General features: G+C 53.7%; 1 protein-coding gene across 2 annotated transcripts in view; it reads left to right on the top strand.

The window, feature by feature from the left end:
- SMARCC1 (SWI/SNF related, matrix associated, actin dependent regulator of chromatin subfamily c member 1) overlaps positions 1–23,032 on the top strand; it is a 71,330-nt gene extending 48,298 nt beyond the window's left edge. For both annotated transcript variants that reach the window (XM_064703720.1, XM_064703721.1), the window contains exons 24-28: positions 1,542–1,696; positions 5,465–5,599; positions 10,170–10,431; positions 17,507–17,665; positions 21,481–23,032. In XM_064703720.1, coding sequence (XP_064559790.1) covers positions 1,542–1,696; positions 5,465–5,599; positions 10,170–10,431; positions 17,507–17,665; positions 21,481–21,563 — 794 coding nt within the window. In that variant the 3' untranslated portion in view covers positions 21,564–23,032. The remainder of the gene's footprint in view (positions 1–1,541; positions 1,697–5,464; positions 5,600–10,169; positions 10,432–17,506; positions 17,666–21,480) is intronic.
- The last annotated feature ends 348 nt before the right edge of the window (positions 23,033–23,380 follow it).

The following is a 23,380-nucleotide window of genomic DNA, read 5'->3' as shown; positions in this document are numbered from 1 at the left end:
CCCAGCCCCTCCCCAGAGGGTTTGGCACAGCCCCAGCCCAGCTGGGAGCCTTCCCTTCCCCTTCGGTGCTCTGTGCTCACATTGAGCCTCCCTGCAGGGCTCGTGTCCGGTTTTCGGCTGTTTGGATGGCCTGGAAAGGCCCGGGGTGGCCTTGGGGCAGCCCGCGTTTCAAAAGACGAGAGGAGGCTTCAGTTCTTGTCTCGGTCTCGGTGTTTATTAATTGTTTATCTAAAAGATTTTCTCTGCCCGACAGAGCTCTGCTCAGCAGCCAGCCATGAGCACACTCCCTGCCCTCCGGGCGGTCACCTATCTTTATACCCAAAATTACATATACAATATTTATCATTTTTCCCCAATACCTTTTGCCTTATTGCCCAGTGCACTTTTAGTAATGACCAATCCCAAAGTGCCACCATCACCACAAGAAGAGGAAGGAAAAAGAAGAAGAAGGACAGGACACGCCCCAATTCCTCCATCTTACTTCTCTAAACCCCCTGTACAGAAATCCTAAACCCTGTGTCTCACTCTCTAATTAACCAATCCCTTCACCATTCACCCCGGTGAAACCCTCCTGTCCTCATACAGGTGTCGTCTCCCGTGTAGGATCAAAGTCCAGCCACCAGACACTTCTGGAACATCCCAGGACTCCCGAGCCCCCCAAGGGTGCTCTCGGTGACACCTCAGTCCTGAGGTGCTGAGATCCCACAGGCTCGGGCTCCGAATCCCTCCCTGAGCTCCCCAGCCCTGGGCATGGAGGAGGAGCTGCAGCCCCAGCGTGCCTGTGGGCCATAGCAAGGGGGGGGTTTGCCCAGATTCCACAATAGCTGAGCGTTTTGGATGCAAGGAAGTGGAACTGCTGGAGGTGTTAAAGGTTGGACAGGGCTGGCAGCAGCCTGGGACAGGGGAAGGTGTCTCTGGTGGCACTGGATGGGCTTTGAGGTCCCTTCCAACCCAACCATTCTGGGATTCTCTGCTTCCCCTATTAGAAGTTAATATTTCAGCTCAGTTTCCCTGGGCAGTGATGCAGAGCCTGGATTTTGACAGGCTGAGGAGTAACAACATCTACATAAAACCTTATTCTTTTTGTCATTTCCCCTGTGTCTCCTGAAGTCATGGTATGGTTTGGGTGGGAAGGGACCTTAAGGATCATCCAGTGCCACCTCTGCCATGGCAGGGACACCTCCCACCATCCCAGGGTGCTCCCAGCCCTGCCCAGCCTGGCTTTGGGCACTCCAGGGATGGGAATGGATATATTGCTTTTCTCCTGCAATCCAAGATTCAGGATTTTAGCAGCACGTAGAATAAGGAGTGCTTGGATTTGATGGAGTTGATGTGGAAATGAGGGGGAGCTGATGGCAGGTGCTGAACTGAGAGGATGGGAATGAAAAGCATTTAATGTTGCCCCATTTGTTGGATCAGACCCTCTCAAACTGGGGTTCCCCTGTCAGCATTTGGATGGGGATGAGTTAATTAGTGCCTGACTAATTAGTGTGTTGCCATCCCGGGAGCACGTGTAACGGCCTGGGCTGGGTGTCTTGCAGAGGAAAAGGAGGCAGAGGAGAACAAGGAGAACGTTGATGGCAGCAAGGACAAAGAGGCTGAGGCTGGCAAGAAGAAAGTGGAGCACGAGATCTCGGAAGGAAACGTGGCCACAGCTGCAGCTGCTGCCCTGGCCTCTGCTGCCACCAAAGCCAAGGTTGGTGCTGTGCCAGCAGCCTGGGCCTGCAGGGACAGCCTGCAGTGCTCCAGGCTCCCAGGGCTCACCCTCAGATCCCTGAGCCCTGACAGGAGCACCAGTGCTGCCTGCACCGCTCCTGCCTCAGCCCCTGGGGGAGATAATGAACACGTTAATTAAGCAGCTCCTGGGTGGTTATGAACTGGTGGAGCATCCCTAAGGAATAATCCCTAATGGGGTCTGGGTGGTGCTGGGGGGCACAGACCCTCTGATGGCCCCTCCTGCTGCTGCCCCAGGGCTCCACTCCAGCCCCTGGGGCAGACACAGGGGGATGTTCACTCCTGGCACTGCAGCTTTCAGGCACCTTAATGCTCCTGGGTTGTGTTAAAGGCACGTTGGTGTGTCCCCTTAAATCCTGTTTGTGTGTGGTCTCTAATGAGCTGTGTTGAATCAGCTTTTCTTTCCCCTGTAATTACTAATTGCACGTTGTCTTGCCTTTCCTTTTGCAGGAGCCACACTGCTTTCATTGCTTTTAGAGTATCTTTCTCAAATCTGTTTTCTCTTTACAAATCCCTCTGGATTCAAGTTTTAATTTGGGTTTTTTAATCGCTCTTGGATTCAGTATCACATTGCACCTGCTTCATAAAACCAAGAGCAAGGCTTGGGTGTTTATTCCTGATGGATTTCCATGGATTGAATGAATGAGGTGTTGTGTGTTCTATTAACTTTTCCACTCTGATCTTTGACTCTTTAACTTCAGACTTTCTCCCCAGCTGCATCCCCAGGCTGGTTCAGTCCCTCCTTCTGAAGCAGGAGATGGAGGATGTTTCAGTTCTTGCCTTTCAAAGCAGGCTGTGAAATCCCGCATGGCAGACAACTCCCTGTCCATTCAAATCCCCAACTGCAGCAAAGCTGATGTTTGGTGTTTTGGTGAAGTGCAGAGCCCAGAGTGGCTCTCAGTTCATCAGACCCACAGATATCCTCAGCCAAGATGGACAAACCTGTGTCTGTGTGAGGAGACATGAGGTTTAATCTGTGTTTTATGGAAGGCCACTTGCTCCATTTTTCTGGAGATGAGGAGTTGGAGGGAGCAGGGCCTGGCTGATGGCACTTTTCATTATGGCAGTGATAATGTTCTGGAAGAGCTTCAGCTTCCCATTGCAGGGAATAATGTATTGTAATTAGGAGGCTGAGACTTCAGATAGAATTCAGGTTCTGCAGGGATTTCTCTTCCCACTCCCTTAAAAAGCCAGACAATATTGGAGCTTTGGGTGGTCTGTGGCTGAGGGAGTCATTAAACTCTTCATCATAAACTCTGGGCCTGCTCATGTGAAAAGCTGTTTTCCTTAGGATTTCATATCAGAGCAATATTGCAGATGGATTCTGAGTGAAGATGGGGGTTGAAGACAAGGATTGAAATGGGAATTAAAGACAAGGGATTGAAAGGGGGGATTTGTTTGGGGGGTTTTCCCTTGTTATTGGTTTTTTGGGGTTTTTTTTCTTTTTTTTGGGGGGGGGGATCAGTGGCTTCCAGAAGTTGAGTTGTGCTGTTTGAGGAATGGTGAACATGAATGTTCAGGGTGAGACTCTGCATTTCACACAGACCAACAACTGAAATGTTTGCACAGATTCTGGTTCCTGAACAAACAGCATTAGAATTGAAGCACCTTCTGCTCATTTTCCTCTCAATGGACACCCAGTGTGAGCTGGATTTTCCTTTCTGTGCAGAAATATCCCTAATGGCTCCTGCTCTGCTCCAGCTGGGACTGAGCTGCAGAGCTCTGCTCTTGGTCCATCTCTTCCCTTCCCAGAGCTGTCCTGCTCCCAGTTTCACCTCCTGCCCAACACTGATCTCGTGGCCTGCCCAAATCCCTGAGGAGGTGCCTGGCCCTGGAGAGACCATTCCTGGGAGCTGCTGATCCCAGTGGGGCTCCAGGAGAGCTGGGGAGGGACAAGGATGGAGGGACAGGACACAGGGAATGGCTCCCAGTGCCAGAGGGCAGGGATGGGTGGGAGATTGGGAATTCCTGGCTGGGATGGGATTCCCAGAGCAGCTGGGGCTGCCCTGGGTCCCTGGCAGTGCCCCAGGCCAGGCTGGACATTGGGGTTTGGATCACCTGGGACAGTGGGAGATGTCCCTGCCATGGCTGGGGTGGCACTGGATGATCCTCAAGGTCCCTTCCCACCCAAACCATTCATGCATTCCACGATTCTTTTTTGTAGAACCATTCAGGTTGGAAAAGCCCTTTAGGATCACTTGCTCATTTCTGACTCCAGGCTGGTGCAGTGATGGGTTTGTCAGACATTTCAGATTACCCCTGAATTTGTGTTCCTGGTTTTCCTCAGCTGCAGCTGTAGGGATTTGTCCTTTGCCCATGGAAGCCCTGGGTAGTGCCAGGCTGAGCCTCTTTGAGTCTGTCTAGGAAAAGCTTCAGGGATGATTTCCTTTCCAAGGTGTTTTTGGAGACCTGTCCTTTACCTAATCACGTGCTTTGATCAGGTGTTCATCCCATTTCATTATTAAAACTGCACATGTGAAACAGAGTGAAATGTTTGGTAGAGGACTGTGTATCCCCAGGTGATTCCCTCACTCTGAATTTTCATACAAACGAGTTAATTTTCCTGAACAGTGTTATTTAATGTGAAATTTCCTGTTCTGTCAGCTTTGTTTCATTATTTTGTGTGCAGCACTTTGGTGCTAAATACAAAAAAAACTTTCCCAGTTTTGGAACAGCTGCTGGAATTTCTCAGGGATGTGGTGTTGGATGACTTGGGATCACTGGGGTTCTCTCAAACCTGATTTGAAATTCACTTTGGAGAGTCAGGAGTGCATTTGCCCACATTTACTGAGCCCTCCCTCACTGCTGCTGGGTCAGGAGGTGAACATTGTCAATGGCACGGTGTCGCATGGGTTTGAGGAATTGAGATTGTGCTCGGGGTTCCAGGGAGGTTTCTGATGCTGCTTTCCCCCACTCTGTGTTTGTCCCAGGTTGGGGCCCAGCTCCCTCAGCAGGGTCTGTTTGCAGCTGGAGCTGGATGAGCTCCAGCTTCTCCTTGTTTCCAGCTTCTCCTTGTTCCCAGCTTCTCCTTGTTTCCAGCTTCTCCTTGTTTCCAGCTTCTCCTTGTTCCCTGCTCCCCCCAGCCCTGGGCTGTGTCCTGTGACACATCTGTGAGCACACAGACCCCCAATCTCCATCTCAGGAGCTTCTCCTGCTGAGCTCAGGTTTAACAGAAACAGGGAGAGGCACCACGAGCACCCTTGTCACACTCTGAGGGTGTGAAACACTCCCATGGCTGCCTCATGCATCAGATATAGATGCACAGATCTCTGCTGTTATTTATGTGTGGATATAAATGGCACGAAGCTAATCCTTATAAAAATCAATTTGCCTTCTGCTTGAGAGAAATCTATCTTAATGGCAAGGACGTGGCAGTGCCACCTCCCTGGTTTGGGGTTGTTCTGGGTCACAGGCTCCTGTGTGTGTCCTGCTGGGAGCTTTTTGGGTGACCCTCAGCTGACTCCTCTGACAAATCCCTTCCTTCTCCCTCATTTGCATCCCACTGGAATGGGAAAGCTCTCAGCATCCTCCACACCTCTTGTATGAAACCTTCACACCTTTTATTTGATTCATCATCTTCAAGGGCCTCTGGTTCCCAGCATTAGATTTATGATGGAATTCCGTGTTTCCTGCCAGCAGTGGAGCAGGAGGGCTGGAGCTGGCAGGTTCCCTCCCTCCCAGCCCCTTCCTGTGCCCAGGGTCACACAACACCCCTGTGTTTCATCCCCAGCACCTGGCAGCTGTGGAGGAGAGGAAGATCAAGTCCCTGGTGGCCCTGCTGGTGGAGACTCAGATGAAGAAGCTGGAGATAAAGCTTCGCCACTTTGAGGAGCTGGAAACCATCATGGACCGGGAGAAGGAGGCAGTAAGTGAAACTGGGGATCAAATCTCTCCCTGCAAATTCTGTGTGCCAGCACCTGGAGCAGCAGCAGCTCCTCCCCTCTCCTCTCCTTTGTGTCCCTCAGCTGGAGCCCACCATTCCCTCCCACAGTGGCACTTGAGCCCTGCTCCATCCAGTGGTTCTCTGGTCCATTAGCAGCTTCAGGAGAGGGGAAGGGAGTGAGGTCAGGACATGGAGAGGAGCTGTCTGGGCCTGGATTACTCAGGAATTACCAGCAGTTGTGTCACGTGCAGTGCCAGAGGCTTTGGAGAAGTGTTTCCTCTGCAGCTGCTTGAAAGATCACTCCAAATCTCATTTTTTTTACCTAAATCTAATTTTTTATCAAAATCTCATTTTTTTTACCAAAATCTCATTTTTATCAGTTTTAATTTCTGTGTGTAGCTGCCTCATTGTTGTGAGTAGAGTGTTACTATGGGTGGCTTGAAGATTCAGTCTGGGTTATATTGATTCATAATTGCAGGGATTTCTGCATTTACCCTTCTGTGTGAATTTCATGGAGTTACAGCCCCATTTGGCATTCATGGGAAGGGCACCAGGTCCAACTCCTGCCCCTCACAGCACCCAAAACTAAGCCAGGTGAGCAGGAGCATCCTGCAGGCATTCCCTGAGCCCTGCCAGGCCTGATGCCATGGGCACAGCCATGCAGAACCTTCTCCAATCCAGAGTTCCCCTAATCACACTGATGGAGTCTGACAAGATGTGGACTCCTCTTGGAGCAGGATGTCAGCAGGAATTTCTGGATTGCTCCACATCCTCCAGTGTTTCAGTCTGTGTTTGAGTGGCAGCTCAGGAAATGGACCCAGCTCTTTTGGAAAGGTTCCCTGCAGATTCTTTCTTTGGGGGATATATTCCATTAGTGACAGGGAGGGTTTCTTTCCTCCCTTTTGAGGCATATGACATTTCCCTTTTTAAAAATGTGCATACAGATTTTCCCCTTGGCTTCCTGGTGGTTAAATTCGCTCTTTTCACCTGTCATTGTGGATATTTAGTGGAATAATTAAAGCAGCAAAGCCTCCTTGCTGCCACTGCACCCTGGGCCTGTCACTCCTGCTGCCCTGGCTTTCCTTGCAGGGAGGGAGCAGGGCTGGGGTGCTGACAGGAGCCAGTGCTGCAGCCTGCAGGGTGAAACATCTCAGGCAAAACTCATTTATTGTGTTTGTGCTGGAGCTGAGCAGTGTCAGCAGTGCCACTGCTGACTGTGGGAATCCAGGGGATTGTTGGTGGGGCTTGGCCCACCACAATTTCTACTGGCACCTGAAGCTTTGCTGGTTCTGTCCAGGGAGGAATTCCTGAATCCCTGAGGTTGGAAAAGCCCTCTCAGCCCATGGAGTCCAACCTGTGTGAGATGGTGTTCACAGGGGTTCTTGGATGAGGATCTGACTCCATGCTTCAAAGGCTGATTTATTATTTTATGGTATATATTACATTAAAACTATACTAAAAGAATAGAAGAAAGGATTTCATCAGAAGGCTGGCTAAGAACAGAATAGCAAAGAATGATAACAAAGGTTTGTGGCTCAGCTCTCTGTCTGAGCCAGCTGACTGTGATTGGCCATTAATTACAAACATCCAACATGAGACCAATCCCAGATGCACCTGTTGCATTCCAAAGCAGCAGATAATCAATGTTCACATTTTGTTCCTGAGGCCTCCCAGCTTCTCAGGAGGAAAAATCCTAAGGAAAGGATTTTTCATAAAAGATGTCTGCGACACTTGTGCCCACCTTGTCCCCAGCCCAGAGCACTCAGTGCCACCTCCAGGTGTTCCTTGGACACCTCCAGGGATGGGCACTCCAAACCTCTCTGGGCAGCCCCTTCCAAAACCTGAGCCCCCTTTCCATGGGGAAATTCCCCTGAAAGGAAGTTCTGTGCTGGAGATGAGGCTGTGGCACTGATTTGTTGTGTGAGTGGACATAAAGGCATTGCAGTTGCCCCTCCTGGTGCACCTCCTTCACAGCAGCACAGAAAGGGGTGTTGGATATTGTCATTGTCACCTCTGACACCCAGAACCACCTCCCTCAATTCCAGCTGGTCTCCTCAGTGGGTTTTGTGGGAGCTCTGCAGGAGAGGCTCCAGCAGGGCCACAGGGATGTTCAGGGCTCTGGGGCTGCAGGAGCTGGGCCTGCTCAGCCTGCACAAGGGCAGGCTCCCAGGGGATCCCATCAATGCACACAAATCTCCCAAAGTGTGCCAGGAGAAGGTGCCAGGCTCTGCTCAGTGACAGCACCAGGAGCAGCGGCACAAACCAAACCCCAGCAGCAGGAACAGCCTCTGTCCATGGAGGGGCAGAGCCTGGGACAGCTGCCCAGGGGGGCTGGGGTCTCCTCTCTGGAGCATCCCAAACCCAGCTGGGCACAGCCCAGGGACCCTGCCCTGCCCTGGTGACATCCAGACCCTCCCAGCCCAGGCACTCCAGGTCTGGGGCAGAGCTGACCTTGGTGAAGGCTCCCAGCCTTGTTCCTGCCTCATTCCTGCAGGAATGACTGAGGTGGGAGAGCAGCTGTGGGTCACTGATGGAGCTCCCACTGGAAATGTGTTATTTAAAGAAGTTGTTTTAATGCCAGTGTGGGGAAACAGCTGGGGCTGTGTGTGAGGTGGGACAGAGCCTGCTGCAGAACCAGGGCTTTGGGTCTGCACTAGAGCCCAGGCTTAAGCTTGGCTCAGCTTTAGCACCAGCTCACATTCTAACTTGTCTTTCTGTGCCTTTTTCTCATCCCAAGCACAGGGGTTGTGTAAAAAGGGACGTTTTCCCTGCTTTTCCTCCTCCAATGTGAATTTTCAGGCACCGGCTGCTGTTTGGGCATCCTTGTAAAGGCTCTTTTAAACTGTAACGGGATGGGGTGCCACGAAGAGAGCAAAGCAGGGCCACAAAAGGGTCTCAAAGGAACAAAACGGTGCTGCCTGAGCCTTTGTTTGGGGTCATTTGCAGGAATTCCTCTCGCAGCTGTCTGCCACCTCGGGAATGTTTCCCCACACACCCCATTTCCCCGGTGGGGAGGGTTTATGGGGAGCTTCCCTGAGCAGATGAGAGCAGAAAGGAGCCAGGGCAGCGTGAATGATGCCATTGTGGCCTGAGCGCTCCCCGGCCGGCTCATGGTTAATTCATGAGCTCGGCCCAGCTGGGGCTGCTCAAAGGGCCTCTGTGAGCTGCCTGCCCTGCCCTGGCTGCCAGCACAGCCCCTGAGCAGCTCGGGGAGTTTTGGAGAGCTCCTGCTAGGTGAGAGTCTCCTTGGCAACCTGCTTTCAGCTGAGCTGTGGAGCCTACCTTAAAGCACTGCTGCTGTCTGTACCCGAGTCACGCAGCCCCGGGCTGCCTGTCCGCGGATGTAACAATATATTATTGTTTATATTAATGGAATAATGTGGGAATAATGGGTCAGTACTCCTGAAATAAGTCAAACATCGCTTCCTTTGCCAGAGCCTGACCCATCACACAAATGCCCAGGGGTAGGAAATGCTTTCTGTAGTTTTTTTTTGTCTTTTCATGGAATCTCAGACTGGTTTGGGTTGGAGGGATCTTCTGGATCATCCAGCTCCACCCAGGGCAGGGGTACCTTCCCTGGGCCAGGTTGCTGAGGTCTCACTCTCTATGTGACTTCATAATTAATCAAAGCAGCCTATTTGATGTTAATTGGCCTAAACGACTCAAGGTTTTTTACATAAAACTTTTAATATTGCAAATCTGTGTCTGGCTGCTGTGACATCCAATTCCTGCACTCAGAGGATGGAGAAGGATCCCACCTGTGATCCCTGAGCTCCTGCAGCTGCCCACGTGTTCTGCTTCAGGCTCACCTAGAAAATCCCCTGAGGTTCCTGCTCTCCCTCATCCCAACATGCAGAAATGGAGAGGAAACCCCCAGTTTCTCCCAGAGCTGTGCCAGGGCTGAGCTCTCAGTGCAGAGCTCAGTGAGTAACGAGCTGTGCTGCTGAGAGCTTGTAGGACAGAGCAAGGTGAGTTCATGTGTCCCTGCTAGGAAAAGCTGCAGAGCCTTTCCCAGAACCTGCTGCAAACATCCAGAGGGCAGCAGCTCCTTTTGGGTCTGGTGGGGTTGGGATGAGAAGCTTCTTCCAACCCAACTCACTGATGGGCAGGAGCACATTGGAAATGCACCATTGCTAACTCAGCTCTGCCCTCTGTCCTGTCCTGGCACAGCTGGAGCAGCAGAGGCAGCAGCACAGCTGGAAATACATAATTTCTAACTCATTATTAACCTCTGTCCTGTCCTGGCACAGCTGGAACCACAGAGGCAGGAGATGTTTGAAATGCACCATTGCCAACTGATCTCTGCCCTCTGTCCTGGCACAGCTGGAGCAGCAGAGACAGGAGATGTTTGAAATGCACCATTGCTAACTGACCTCTGCCCTCTGTCCTTTTCTGGCACAGCTGGAGCAGCAGAGGCAGCAGCACAGCTGGAAATGCACCATTGCTAACTCAGCTCTGCCCTCTGTCCTGTCGTGGCACAGCTGGAGCAGCAGAGGCAGCAGCACAGCTGGAAATGGATCATTATTAACCTCTGCCCTTTGTCCTGGCACAGCTGGAGCAGCAGAGGCAGCAGCTGCTGACTGAGAGGCAGAACTTCCACATGGAGCAGCTCAAGTACGCCGAGCTGAGGGCTCGCCAGCAAATGGAGCAGCAGCACAGCCAGAACCCCCAGCAGCCCCACCAGCAGCACCCCAGCGGGCCTGGCATCACCCCCCTGGGGGCACCAGCACACCCAGGGCTGCTGCCCCACCAGCAGCCCCCACCCTACCCCATGATGCACCACCAGATGCCACCTCCTCACCCACCTCAGCCAGGTAAGAGCTGGGAGCAGGGAGGTGCTGCCAGGAGAGGCTGCCCAGGGGGCTGTGGCTGCTCTGGGTTACTGGTTTGTAGTGGTGCCACTGTCACACACAGTTGGCTGCTGCAAAGATGAGCTTTGCAAAGCTTCGTTATGGAGCTCCCATTCCAGATGTGGGGAGGAGCTGCTTTATGGAGGGGGAACCCCAAAGATCAGGACTAGGGGAGTGCCAGCGTGGGAGGCAGTGGGCACCAGCAGCAGAAATTCCTTCCAGCCACAGGAAAACACTTTTCTCCTTCAGGGACTCACCAGCCCCAGAGCAATTGTCCAGCAGGGCTGGGAGTCCCCTGCCTGGGACAGTCAGGCTCTAAAGTAAAGTGAAATATGAAGCTGCCCCAAGCACTTCCAGGTGTTTTTAGGTTATTTGTATTTCCTTAGACTTGTTTTATAATGGGTGACCTGAGCAGATGCTCCTTCAAAAACAATCACTCCTCCAGTTCTCCAGTTCGTGGCACACCAAATGTGCAGAAATTCAGGGAAAGGACTGGGAGGAGCAGCAGGAGCTCCTTAAGGACCTTCCTTGGCAGGAGACCTGGCTGTGAGGGGTTCCTGGGTCCTGCCTGGGTGGTTTGGTGCCAGGGAGGGTCAGAGGGGTCACCTGGAAGTCTCCAGTGCAGCCTGTGCTGCTGGCAGGGCCCTGTCCTGCTGAGGGGTGGGTACTGCTGATTCCAGAGCCTGGGCTGATCAGGTGAGATGTGAATTGGCAGCTTTTACTTGCTAAAGGTCATTGGAATGGTAATTTAAAATCAAATAATGGCACCTGGCATGTGGGAACCTGGCTGTGGGACTGGATACAGCCAAGGAGGAGCTTACTAAAACCTGCTCCAGAAGAAAACCTGATCAGTTATTAGCTAAAAATATTTGGGAAGAGTTTTCATAGGCAGCTGCTGAAGAAGCTGCAAAGTTTGGGTGTCATAACCCACATAGAACATGGCAACAAGAAGCTGCAGGAACTTGAGTTTTCCTCTTGAGACAAAAAGTGTTTGGTTTGGGAGGGAGCAGAAGGGCCCAGGAAAACAGCAGGATCTGCAGGTGAGCAGGAAAATGTCTAATCCAGGGAAGGATCCAATCCAAGTGGATCTGCAGGGTAATCAGAGTGGGTTCCCTCAGCAGGGACAGAGTTCTGGTGTCTGGTGGGACTCAGGCTCACTCTGCTTTTAAAAGGCTCAGGGAGTTCCTGGGTTTACTGTGGGCAAAAATCCCTGTTTGGGAGCTGGTGTAGTTTTTGCTGGAATTAGATTGGGAGTGTGATAAAACAGGGTGTGGTTTTAGACTCAGATTTAACACCTGAGTCTGTTGTGGGGTGTGCACAGCTCAGGGCTGTCACATGAAGGAATAACCTGGGAAAGGAAAACAAATGAGAACAGAGGGAAGGAGGGAGCCCTGGCACATCCACACACTGCTGTCCCTCCCACACTGCAGTGGGGACTGGGACAAGGTTAAAGCATTTGTTAGTTGGTTAGAGTATTTGTTCACTGAGAGCTCCCCTGGCTGACACAGCCCCGTGTTACTGCAGCCCCTCACAGCCCTCCAGGCTCTGCATTCCCAGAGCAGGGACAGGGAATGGGGTGTGTTCATTAGCCACAACATCCCCCTTCCAGGTTTGATTAAAGCTGCTCAATAGATTGACTTTGCAGCAGCACCTCCCCTGGCTGAGGCTCAGCTCTGCTGGCTCCCAGCAGTTCCAGAGCTGGGGTGCCATCTCATTCCTGGTCCCCAGGACCAGGATCTGCCCTCCCCTCCTCTGACACTTCTCTGCTTTGATGCTCTTGTAAAGGGAAGAACTTGAGGCCCACTCTAGGTTTGGAGCAAACCCCCCTGTGTCCCCAGCCAGAGCCCAGCTGGTCTTGCCTAGAAAGCACAGGAGGCTCCTTGCTTTGGGCTCTCCAGAGGAAGTTTGTTAGGAATTCCTGGGGTTAGGAAAGCCCAGGGGTGCCAAAGCCCTTTGGCTGCACAGCAGAGCTATTCCAGCTTGGGAGCATGGAGAGGAAATGGTGAACTGGTGAACTTCAGCTTGGTCACCCCACACCTGTGAGTTCCCTCAGTGGATCTGCCCCCAAGTCTCCTGCAGCCTTTGTGGAGATCCCAAAATTTGGTGAGTGTGAGGAGATCATGGAGTCCTGCAATGGTTTGGGTTGGACCTTGAAAATCACCCAGTGCCACCCCTGCCATGGCAGGGACACCTTCCCTGTGCCAGGTGCTCCCAGCCCTGTCCAGCCTGGCCTTGGCACTGCCAGGGATGGGGAGGAGAACCCCCCAAAGCCCTGAGGCTGATCCAGGGGCACCGTGGAGCAGCTGGGCTGGGAATACCTGCCAGGTATCACTGCAGACCTCACCTTGGTGCTCAGTGCTGGCTCCTGACAGGTTCTGAGCTCAGCAGGAGCTGCAGGGATGGTGGGAAGCAAAGGGAGGGAAGGATCTGAGATGGCATTGGAGAGGGAAGGGAGGAGGATAAATCTCTGCTCAGGGCAGAAGCAGTAAAATCAGGCTCTTACCTAAATGTGAGGCTTTTCCCAGAAGTCTGGTTTTTAGCTCAGGTGTCGGTCTGGATGTGGTGGTGGAGAACACCTCCAGTGCAGGGTTCTGCTGGACCCATGTGGAGAACATCTCCAGCCAAGGGTCACCCACTTCTCCTTGGCATGGCTGTGTCTGGCTCTGCTGGACCATAGAATTCATTTTCCCTGAGCTTATTTTGTTCTCCCCTTTGCCCTGGAATGAAAACTTTTAGAATAGGAAAACAAAGTTGGGTTCCAATTTCACTGTGAAAAGCTGCCCCTTGTCATGGTAATAGGAAATCAAATTCCCATTTTCTTCCCATGGTACCAGTTTGGGCACTGCATTGATTTCCCTTCAAGCTCTGGGCTGGTGATCAATGGGATGAGAACTCCTGGTTCTGGTGATACCCATGGTGTGGAATGAGAGAAACTTCTGGAAATCCTTGGAGGAACAGAGATAGCTGGGAATTAGTGGCTGTCATTGTTAACTCTTCCTTCAGGTGGGATTTTCAGCTGGTAAATAATTTCTGACCTAAGGCAGAAATGGAGTGAGGAGGGCAGGATACACTTCCCACCACAGCTGGATGAGCAACTTTGATAACTTTTCCCTGACAGATTTTACCTCATTTTCTGTCAGTGGTTGAAATACTCAAAAAAAAAAAAGACTTTGTCAGGAATTTTGGGCTTGGGGTTTTTCAGCTGCTGAGCATTTCATTATTTGTGGGTTTAAATTGAGTTGCTAGATGCTGTTTGCTTCCTTATTGGACTGGTGATGATTCCAGGGGCTTTCTGGGTACAGAAAAGGATTTTGAGTTCACTTCCTTTAGGTAAATATTCCCTGTCAGCTGTCAGTGCTTCCCATTTCTCCATCAGAGCTTGCTGGGGAGGGGCAGGGAGCAGTGGGATGAGAGGAGATCCAAGTCAGGGGGTGGTGAAAGGGGCTGGAGCTGATCCTTGCAAGCAGGCTGTAATTTGGGATTGGAGCTGTCAGGGTGGTTGGTGACACAGGAACACTGACACCACCTTGGGCTCTGTGCTGCAGTTTGGCTCTTTGGGGCTGGAGTAGTGAACAGAAGCAGTAAATATCTGATACATTACAGAATTCCTGGCCTCAAGCAGTCCATCAGAGTGACCCCAGGACAGCAGCTCCTCTGGAACAGCCAGCACTGCCCTCCCCTGCTCTCCTGAGGGCTGAGCTCTCCTGGGGATGTTGGGGGCAGGATCCTTTCTGTGGAATGGGGACAGCAGCAGCTCCTCAGAGATGCTCCAGTGTCTCTTATGTGCCTCCAGAGAGGCTGGGAATGGTGCCCCAGGGAATGAGGGGCTGGGATTGCTGCCCCTGGGAATGGTGCCCCAAGCAGGGCTGGCTCTGGCTCGGGAGGGCTCTGGAAGGAGAGACAGGGACAGAAATGCTGGGTGCCAGTGAAGTGGAAACCGTGCCTCTCCTTCCCCAGACACAGGCTCAGTGAGTTGTTGTGGTTAATTACTCACACTGCTTGCCTGGGCAGGGGGAGGGAAGGTGGGTTTGCTGTTGGAATATCCCTGCCCATGGCAGGGGTGGGATGGGATCAGCTTTAGGGTCCCTTTTAACCCAAACCATTCCAGACTCCCAGAGCCTGTGGAGCCTGTTCCCCGTGGGCAGGAGCACACCTTGGGGTGCCAGCAGCCGTTCCCTGGAGCTGTTCTGTGCCTGTCCCGTGTCAGGGCTGGGAAGCAGCTCCTCAGCAGGGCAGGGCAGGGTGGCAGCCAGGCTCAGCCCAGAGCTGCTCCCTGCCCTCCCCAGGCCATCCTGCACCGAGCCCTGGCTGTGCCCACAGCTTTGCCCTGCACAGGCTGGGCAGGGAGAGGTGCTGGAGGATTTGGATCAGCTCCAAGCCTCATGCATCAAAACAAAACCCCTCTGGCTGCTTATCAGCCCAGCGCTCCTCAAGTGCTGATTTAATAGAGGGAGAGGCTTTTTAATGGAGATAAATAGCTTGGAGAGCCTCTGAAGGCAGCTCCTGCCCGTGTCCCTGGGCTGTGGAGCTGCTCTGGCTGCAGGGGAAGGGGAACCTGCCCTGCCCCTCTGCGTGAGGGGGTTTCAGTCACTTCAGTCTCGTTGTGTTGAACCTTTGGGCTGGATCTCTTCCTGCAGCTGCTGCTCCTCAGCTCTCCCCCCTATGTAGGTCACACTTGCACATTTTCTGCTTGAGCCGCTGTCTTGGAGCGCTTTCTCTTGGAAAAAAGAAAAACATCTCTGTGAAGCAGGGCTGTGGCTGTGCTGTGGGGGCAGCAGTGATTCCCCTGGTTAATCCCACCAGCGTGGGGTCAGTGCCTGGGTGCTCTCAGCTGGGTGTTTTGGAGCTGGGGTGGGATGGGCTTGTTCCTCTGCCAGCCCCCTCAGGTAATTTTGGGATGAAAATGTTGCATTCTGTGTCAGAAAGGGGAAAAATGGGCAGCCAAAGCCCCACACAGAGGAACCTCTCAGCTTATACACAACTTCAGCTTGAACCATTGGGTTTTAAACCTCTAAAGTTTAACAGGGAGAAAAGCTCAGGACACTCCATGGCCCAGGGAGGAGGGAGCTTCCCAGTGAGCGTTGCTGGGACATTTGGGGTTGATTTGGGCTGGAAGAGACCTTAAGGATCATCCAGTGCCACCCCTGCCATGGCAGGGACACCTCCCACTGTCCCAGCCCTGTCCAGCCTGGCCTGGCCTGGGGCACACTTTGCATTTGTGAGGAAAAGACACTTTATAAAGTAGATTTAGTTTCTGTTCAGTGGTGGTTTTAGCTCAGCTGGGGTTGATGTGCATATAAAACGTCTTTGAATCTTCACGTCCCTGTGCGTTTGGCAGCCTTTCCCTGAAGTTCTTGCCCACTGCTGGAGTTTCACTGAAGCCACTCAGTGTGCAGTAAATTCTGATTCAGCTTCAGGTGTTTCAGGAGAGGGATTTTAATATTAATAATTTCATTAGTGAGAGAGGATCTCGCAGGCCTGTGGTGTTCAGGGATGGCCAAATTATTGAGGCTCCTGTCAGGTGGCAGCTCCCAGGCTGGGAATTCCTCAGTTCCCACCTTTCCTGGGCCTCTCAAACACAGCTGTATTGTTATTGTTCCAGTTTTTATAGTTTTATTCCCTGATCAGCATTATTTTGCCAGTGAATGACACCCTCATAGCTGTGAATATCTCCTGCTACAAAGCCTCTGAGTGTTTGGGAGCTTGGAACTGGATGATTTCCCCAATATCCCATTGCTCTGGCAGTGAGAAGCCATTCCCTGGGTCCTGTCCCATGTCCCAAGTCCCTCTCCAGCTCTCCTGGAGCCCCTTTGGCTCTCAGTGCTTCCCCTTTGCCTGGGGTTAGGGGGCAGGAGCTGCTCCCATCCCCGTCTCATTAAAACCCTGTCCCTCCATGCAAGTGTGATGAAGGAAGTGGAATTGGATTGTGCCAAACCACCCCTCAAATGAGATTTTAAAGCATGGGAAACCTGTTCCTTCCCTGGAGCAGGGAGGTCTCCCACAGAGCTGGTTTGTGAGGAAGAGCCTTGAATCCTGCCTCACAGCAAAGCAGGGAATCATGGTAGGGATTCCTGTGCAGCCCAGTTTTAACTGCATGATTTCAGTTCTCCCACCAAATTTATCCTTGAGGAGCCTTCATGGCTGCTCCTTTCCCTCAAGGCTCTTCCTCTGGTGCCTTGTGACTCCATTTGCTTCCCAGTACCTGCATTCCAGGGATGCCCTTCCTGCCTGCAGTGGGTTTTACTGTGCTGTGTCCCACTTGTCCCTTGTGGAGAGCTTCCAGGTGCCCCTGGCCCTGCCTGGGGTGTGCCGGGGGTCAGAGGGTGTTTCCTGGGGGGTCAGAAGGCATTTCCTGGGGGTTTCATGGGGGATGATGCAGCATTTCCTGGAGATGTGCTGGGGGGAGTGAGGCAGCGTTTCCTGGGGGTGTGCTGGGGGTCAGAAGGCATTTCCTGGGGTGTGCTGGGGTGTCAGAAGGTATTTCCTGGGGTTTGCTGGGGGTCAGAAGGTGTTTGCTGGAGGTGAGAATTCCCCCTTGGATAGGCTGGGGTGTCTCCAGAGCTGGGGTCTCCTGCTTGAACCCCTGTTTCCTGGGGGTGTGCTGGGGGTGAGCCAGCATTTCCTGGGGGTGTGCTGGGGAGTCAGAACGTGTTTTCTGGGGGTGTGCAGGGGGGTGAGAAGGGAATTGCCGGGGTGTCTCCAGGCTGGTCTCATGGCTGGGCTCTCCTGCCGATCCCCGTTCCCCGGGGTGTGGTGAGAAGGGAATTGCCCCTTGGATAGGCCGGGGGTGTCTCCATGACGGGCTCTCCTGCGATCCGTTCCCGGGTGTGGTGAGATGGATTGCCCTTGGATAGGCGGGGGTATCTCCAGGGCTGGGCTCTCATGGCGGGCTCTCCATGGCCGGGCTCTTCCCACCGATCCCGTTCCGGGCTGTGGGCACCCCCGGAGCCGCCCGTGCCCCCGGGCAGTGCCGCGCTGGGGGCACCGCGCTGCCGCCTGTGCCTGCCCGGCCCCTCACGGTGTCCGTCCCTCCCTGCAGGCCAGCTGCCCGGCTCCCTGCTGCCGGGCCAGCCCCTGCCGGGCCGCATGATCCCTGCCAGCATCCACGGCGGCGGCGGGGCCGCCCCGCCCGGCATGGCCCCGATGGCCGGGAACCTGCTGGGGCCGAGAGTGCCGCTGGCCGCCCCCAACGGAATGTGTAAGTGCACACTGACACAGGGGTGGGTAATCCTGGGCTCCCTGCCCCCAAACCCTGGCTGCCCAATGGAATGTGTAAGTGCACACTGACACAGGGATGGGTAATCCTGGGGTCCCCTGTCCCCCAAACCCCTGGCTGCCCCGAATGGAATGTGTAAGTGCAGCCTGACACAGGGATGGTAATCCTGGGCTCCCCTGCCCCCAAAGCCCCTGGCTGCCCCCACGGAATGTGTAAGTGCACACTGAACAGGGAGGGTAATCCTGGTAACCTGGGTCCCCTGCCCCCCAAACCCCCTGGCCGCCCCCAACGGAATGTGTAAGTGCACACTGACACAGGGATGGGTAATCCTGGTAACCCTGGGCTCCCCTGCCCCCCAAACCCCCTGGCTGCCCCCAACGGAATGTGTAAGTGCAGCCTGACACAGGGATGGGTAATCCTGGGCTCCCCTGCTCCCCAAACCCCCTGGCCGCCCCCAACGGAATGTGTAAGTGCACACTGACACAGGGGTGGGTAACCCTGGGGTCCCCTGCCCCCCAAACCCCCTGGCTGCCCCCAATGGAATGTGTAAGTGCACACTGACACAGGGCTTGGTAATCCTGGGCTCCCCTGTCCCCAAATCCCCTGGCCGCCCCCCACGGAATGTGTAAGTGCACACTGACACAGGGATGGGTAATCCTGGGGTCCCCTGCTCCCCAAAGCCCCTGGCTGCCCCCAATGGAATGTGTAAGTGCACACTGAAAGGGTAATCCTTATTGTCCTGGGCTCCCCTGCTCCCCAAATCCCCTGGCTGCCCCCAACGGAATGTGTAAGTGCACACTGACAGGGATGGGATGGATAATCCTGAGTTCCCCTGCCCTGCAAACTCCCTGGCTGTCCCCAACAGAATGTGTAAGTGCACACTGACACAGGGATGGGTAATCCTGGGCTCCCCTGCCCTGCAAACTCCCTGGCTGTCCCCAACAGAATGTGTAAGTGCAGCCTGAAAGGGTAATCCTGGGGTCCCCTGCCCTGCAAACCCCTGCTGCCTGTGGGAATAGTGGGATCTGTGCACACTGGGATGGTCCTGGGCTCCCCTGCCCTACAGTCTCCCTGTTTGCTTCAGGGATAGTGGGGTCTGTGTAAGTGCACCCTTCCAGGGATAATCCTGGGCTCCCCTGCCCTACAAACCCCTGCTCCCTGTGGGAATAATGGGATCTGAGCCTGCTGGGATAATCCTGGGCTCTCCTGCCCTACAAACCCCTGTTTGCTTCAGGGATAGTGGGATCTGTGCACACTGGGACAATCCTGGGCTCCCCTGCCCTGCAAAGCCCCTGCTCCCTGCAGGAATATCAGGATCTGAGCACGCTGCCAGCCCCAGAGTGCTGCCAGGGATGTGCTGGAAGCTTTAAGTGCTCCTCAGCCCTCTGGGCATCCCAACGCATCCCATTGTTCTTTATTTTATTTATAACTTCCCTTATTTTATTTATAACCATACAGAGGCTTGGTGGTGATGATCAAAAGCCTCTCCTGACTAAGTGGAAGGTCAGGAATTAACTATAATTTTTAAATAGTGGAAGTCAGAGTAGGATCCAGTTCAATAATTCCATACTGAAAACTTGGCACCCTGGAACCGGAGCATGGAACTCATGATTAGGAAGAAGGAGAGGATAAACCATGTAAAGAACATTCCCAGTATAAAATCTGTACCTCCAAAAATGAAGCTGATTTATGGCAGCCAAAAAAGCAGCTGGATCAGGAGCCATGGTGTGGGAGTTGCTTGAATGAGTGTGAGAGTGTGGCCAAGCCCAGAAGGCAGCAGACAAGCTGGCACAGGGAGGGATGACTGGGGAATTCTCCATCAGGAATTCCTCAATAAATTTGCCATTATTAATTGCAGCCTGGCCCAGCTCAGTGCTGCTCAGGAATCCTCACCCCAAAATGCTCAGTGTGGTGCTCACCAGACGAGCAGGAACTGCCATCACTTGTAGCACCTCTCCCAAAAAATAATTGGGAGAAGCCCTTTAGATTTTGGCTTGAGCAGCAGGAGCTGCTGTGAGCTGTGACTCAGGGCGTTCCCAGCCCCAGCAGGAGAGCTCTGTGCTATTTCTGCTTGGGCACTGCTCCTGTTCTCTGCTCCCCAGCCCTCCTTTTCCCTGCTTTTCCCCGGGCCTTTACCACTGGGAATGTCTTGTGTCAGGTTGTATTCCTGTTTGCTCTCTTCCCTTCCCTTAATTTCTCCTTTTTTCCTCCCCTGCTAAACAAGTCAGTCATGTTCCATTAGCATCTCCTCTCTGGGCACGAGGCTGGCCCTTTGTACCCTCCTTCCTCTCTGCATCCATGGATTGCTCTGCTTTAACCTACATCCATCCTTGAGAGGGAGGAGCAGCCTCTGTTGGTACCACACCTATTGTTCCATCTGTTTTAAACAGAGCAGAGCTGTAATTTGGGCTTGGCACAGAGCTGGCAGGTGAGAGGTGCCAATTCCAGCTCTGCAGGTTGCTTGGCATGGGTTTGCCAGTGCTGAGCTGCATCCCCGGCATCTTGTCCATAAAAATATGGGAGTTTTTTGCTCTTTCACTGAGTCCATGTGGTGCTGGGTGGTGGAAAAGCAAACTGAAGGTGCAGCAGAGCTTCAGGAGCCATTCCTGGGTCCTGGCTGCAGGAATTGCCCTCAGACAGACTGCTTGTCCCATGGCCTGGAGACACGGGTGTTGTGTCCCTTTGTGATGGTGTTCACAGGGGTCCCAGGATGAGGGAAGAGACCAGGATCTGACTCCATGCTTCAGAAGGCTGATTTATTATTTTATTATATATATATTACATTAAAACTATGCTAAAAGAATAGAAGAAAGGATTTCATCAGAAGGCTGGCTAAGAATAGAATAGCAAAAAATGATAACAAAGGTTTGTGGCTCGGGCTCTCTGTCCCAGCCAGCTGACTGTGATTGGTCATTAATTAGAAACAACCCCATGAGACCAATCACAGATACACCTGTTGCATTCCACAGCAGCAGATAATCAATGTTCACATTTTGTTCCTGAGGCCTCACAGCTTCTCAGGAGGAAAAATCTTAAAGAAAAGATTTTTCATAAAAGATGTCTGCGACATCCCTTCTCTGCCTCCAGCCCCTCCTGCTGTCCCTCAGTGCTTTTCCACCACCCCGTTGTGTCCTTCCCTGTCCCTCACTGTCCCATTGTGTCCCCCTGAGTGCCCTCCTGTCCCTGACTGTCCGGTGTGTCCTTCCTGTCCCTCACTGTCCCGTGCTGTCCCTCCTATCCCCGGTGTGTCCTTCCTGTCCCTGACTGTCCCTCCCTGTCCCGTTGTGTCCCTCCTGTCCCTGACTGTCCCGTGCTGTCCCTCCCTGTCCCGTTGTGTCCCTCCTGTCCCTGACTGTCCCTGACTGTCCCGGTGTGTCCCTCCCTGTCCCGTTGTGTCCCTCCTGTCCCTGACTGTCCCGGTGTGTCCCTCCCTGTCCCCGTTGTGTCCCTCCTGTCCCTGACTGTCCCGTTGTGTCCCCCCTGTCCCCACTGTGTCCCTCCTGTCCCTGACTGTCCCTGTGTGTCCCTCCTGTCCCTTGCTGTCCCGTGTTGTCCCTCCCTGTCCCGTTGTGTCCCTCCTGTCCCTCACTGTCCCATTGTGTCCCCCTGAGTCCCTTCCTGTCCCTGACTGTCCCGTGCTGTCCCTCCCTGTCCCCGTTGTGTCCCTCCTGTCCCTGACTGTCCCGTGCTGTCCCTCCCTGTCCCGTTGTGTCCCTCCTGTCCCTGACTGTCCCGTTGTGTCCCTCCCTGTCCCGTTGTGTCCCTCCTGTCCCTGACTGTCCCGTGCTGTCCCGCAGACCCCGGCCCGGCGCCGCCGCCCCCCGCCGAAGGAGTGACGCCGCCCCCGGCCGGGGCCCCGCCCGCCTCAGCCGCCCCCTAAGGCAGCCCCGAGGAGGAGAAGGAGCTTCCCGAGCAGCGGAGTGGTGACCAAAAGAGAATTCCTCAGTTCCCTTCTGTCCCCGGGGCGGCGTCCCCTCCCCTCCCGGCCGTGGGCACGGTTGGTGGCACCGTTGGTGTCCCCTGCAGCCCCCAGGGCTCGGTGTCCCCAGGGAAGGCTGCAGCTAGGGGTGCCAGGAGTGCCTCCACCTTGGCCTGCTGGCCTTGCAGAGCCCCACGCTGGTTTCCTTCCTCTTGGTGCTTTGGGCTCCTCCTGAAGGGCGGAACAATCCAGGTTTAGGGCAGGAGCTGAGCTTTAGGACGTGCCCACCCCGGGGATTGGGTGTTCTGGGGTCTCTGGGCAGAGCAAAGCACCCAGAGGAGAGGCCAAACCAGAGCTTGGGGCAGGGCAGGGCAGGCACAGCCCAGCAGCCAAGCCTGCAGGGATTCCTGGTGGCTGCAGCCTCTAACTTATTACAGGAAATATTGATCCATGGCAGTGAAACCAGGAGTGAATCAATCAGAATAAAACCACTCAATGGTTGGAGTTCTCTTGCTCCAGTTTGTACCTTCCCTTTGCCTTTGGAGGTGGTAGTTGGACCTTCCCTGAGTAGTTTGGTGCAGTAGCCAACTGAGGAATAACCCCCCGTTTTTAGTCCCTCTTTTTGGAGCATATACTTTGTACTTTTTAAAATGAAGAAAACAAAACAAAACAAAAAAAAAATTAAAGTAGGTAGCGAAGAAGTGCTAGAATTTGGGATTGGGTTGGGATGGCTGGGATGGGAATGGCAGAACTACCTCTGGACGGCCAGGGCAGCAGCTGGGACAGCTCCTGTCACCCCAGGGCAGCTGCAGCACATCTGGCACATCTGGGAGCCCTCCAGAGCTGCTGCTGCACCTCCAGGCTGCCAAAACTCGGGGAAAAGTCCTGCAAAAAATCCTTTTCTGCCTGGTTCGGGTTCTCTGCCCTCTCCTGGCCCAGGAGCGTTTGGGGTTTCCCTGCTGAGGGTCTGGACGCTGCTCCTTGACCTCAGGGGTGGCTTTTGTCCAGGTTGGGCTGGAGAGAGGCTCCCAAAACCTCTGGAACCTCCAGAGCTGCTTCCAGCATTTAAAACTTCAGGCTTTGCCAGGTCTTCCAGCACAGGGGCCTTCCCATTCCCCTTCCCAAGGCTTCCTTCCCCTCCAGGCTCTTTGGGGTGAGCGTGGGATTTCTGGTGCAGCCCTTAGTCCAGTTTAGAGTAACCTCAGGTTGTTTTTAGCGTGAGCAGTTCCCAGGATCCAGGTGGAGACTATTTTTTACTGTCCTAGTGCTGATCCTGCCGAGGACCTGGGTCCTGGACTCTGTTTTGTTTCTGTATAAATAATCCCTGTGCCCACTTTTTCACCTGATCTCTGTATAGGGCCGGTTTGATTCCTGCAGCAGCCACCCAATTTTGTGAAATAAAAGCAAAAAAAAGCGGTTTTTGTACAAAGCCTGTGGAGTTTGTGGAGTCTCCTTTGCCTCTGTGTGTGGGAAGAGCTGGGAGTTGTTGCTGTGTGGGAACTGGGCTGTGTTGGGGCTGGGTGTGAGCTCTGGAGGAGCAAACACGAACCCTGAGCGTGGGGGAGGCGTGGAAGCCACGGGGGAGCACAAAGAGCCCCTTCCCACCCTGGGGATTGCTGGGGGACAGGTCCTGTCAGGGTGCAGAGCTGTGTCCCTGCGCTCAGGACATGCCATGGAAGGGGATTCTCCTTGGACAGGCTGGGGGGCTCCAGGGCTGGGGTCTCCTGCTCAGCATCCTCTTGTTGGGCTCCTCGGAGCTGCTCCTGCTCGGGGCAGGA

This window comes from Zonotrichia leucophrys, chromosome 2 (assembly GCF_028769735.1).
Source record: "Zonotrichia leucophrys gambelii isolate GWCS_2022_RI chromosome 2, RI_Zleu_2.0, whole genome shotgun sequence".
In the NCBI taxonomy this organism is placed as follows: domain Eukaryota; kingdom Metazoa; phylum Chordata; class Aves; order Passeriformes; family Passerellidae; genus Zonotrichia; species Zonotrichia leucophrys.
Note: the sequence above shows the minus strand (reverse complement) of the source record. Positions and strands in the feature narration are given on the sequence as shown.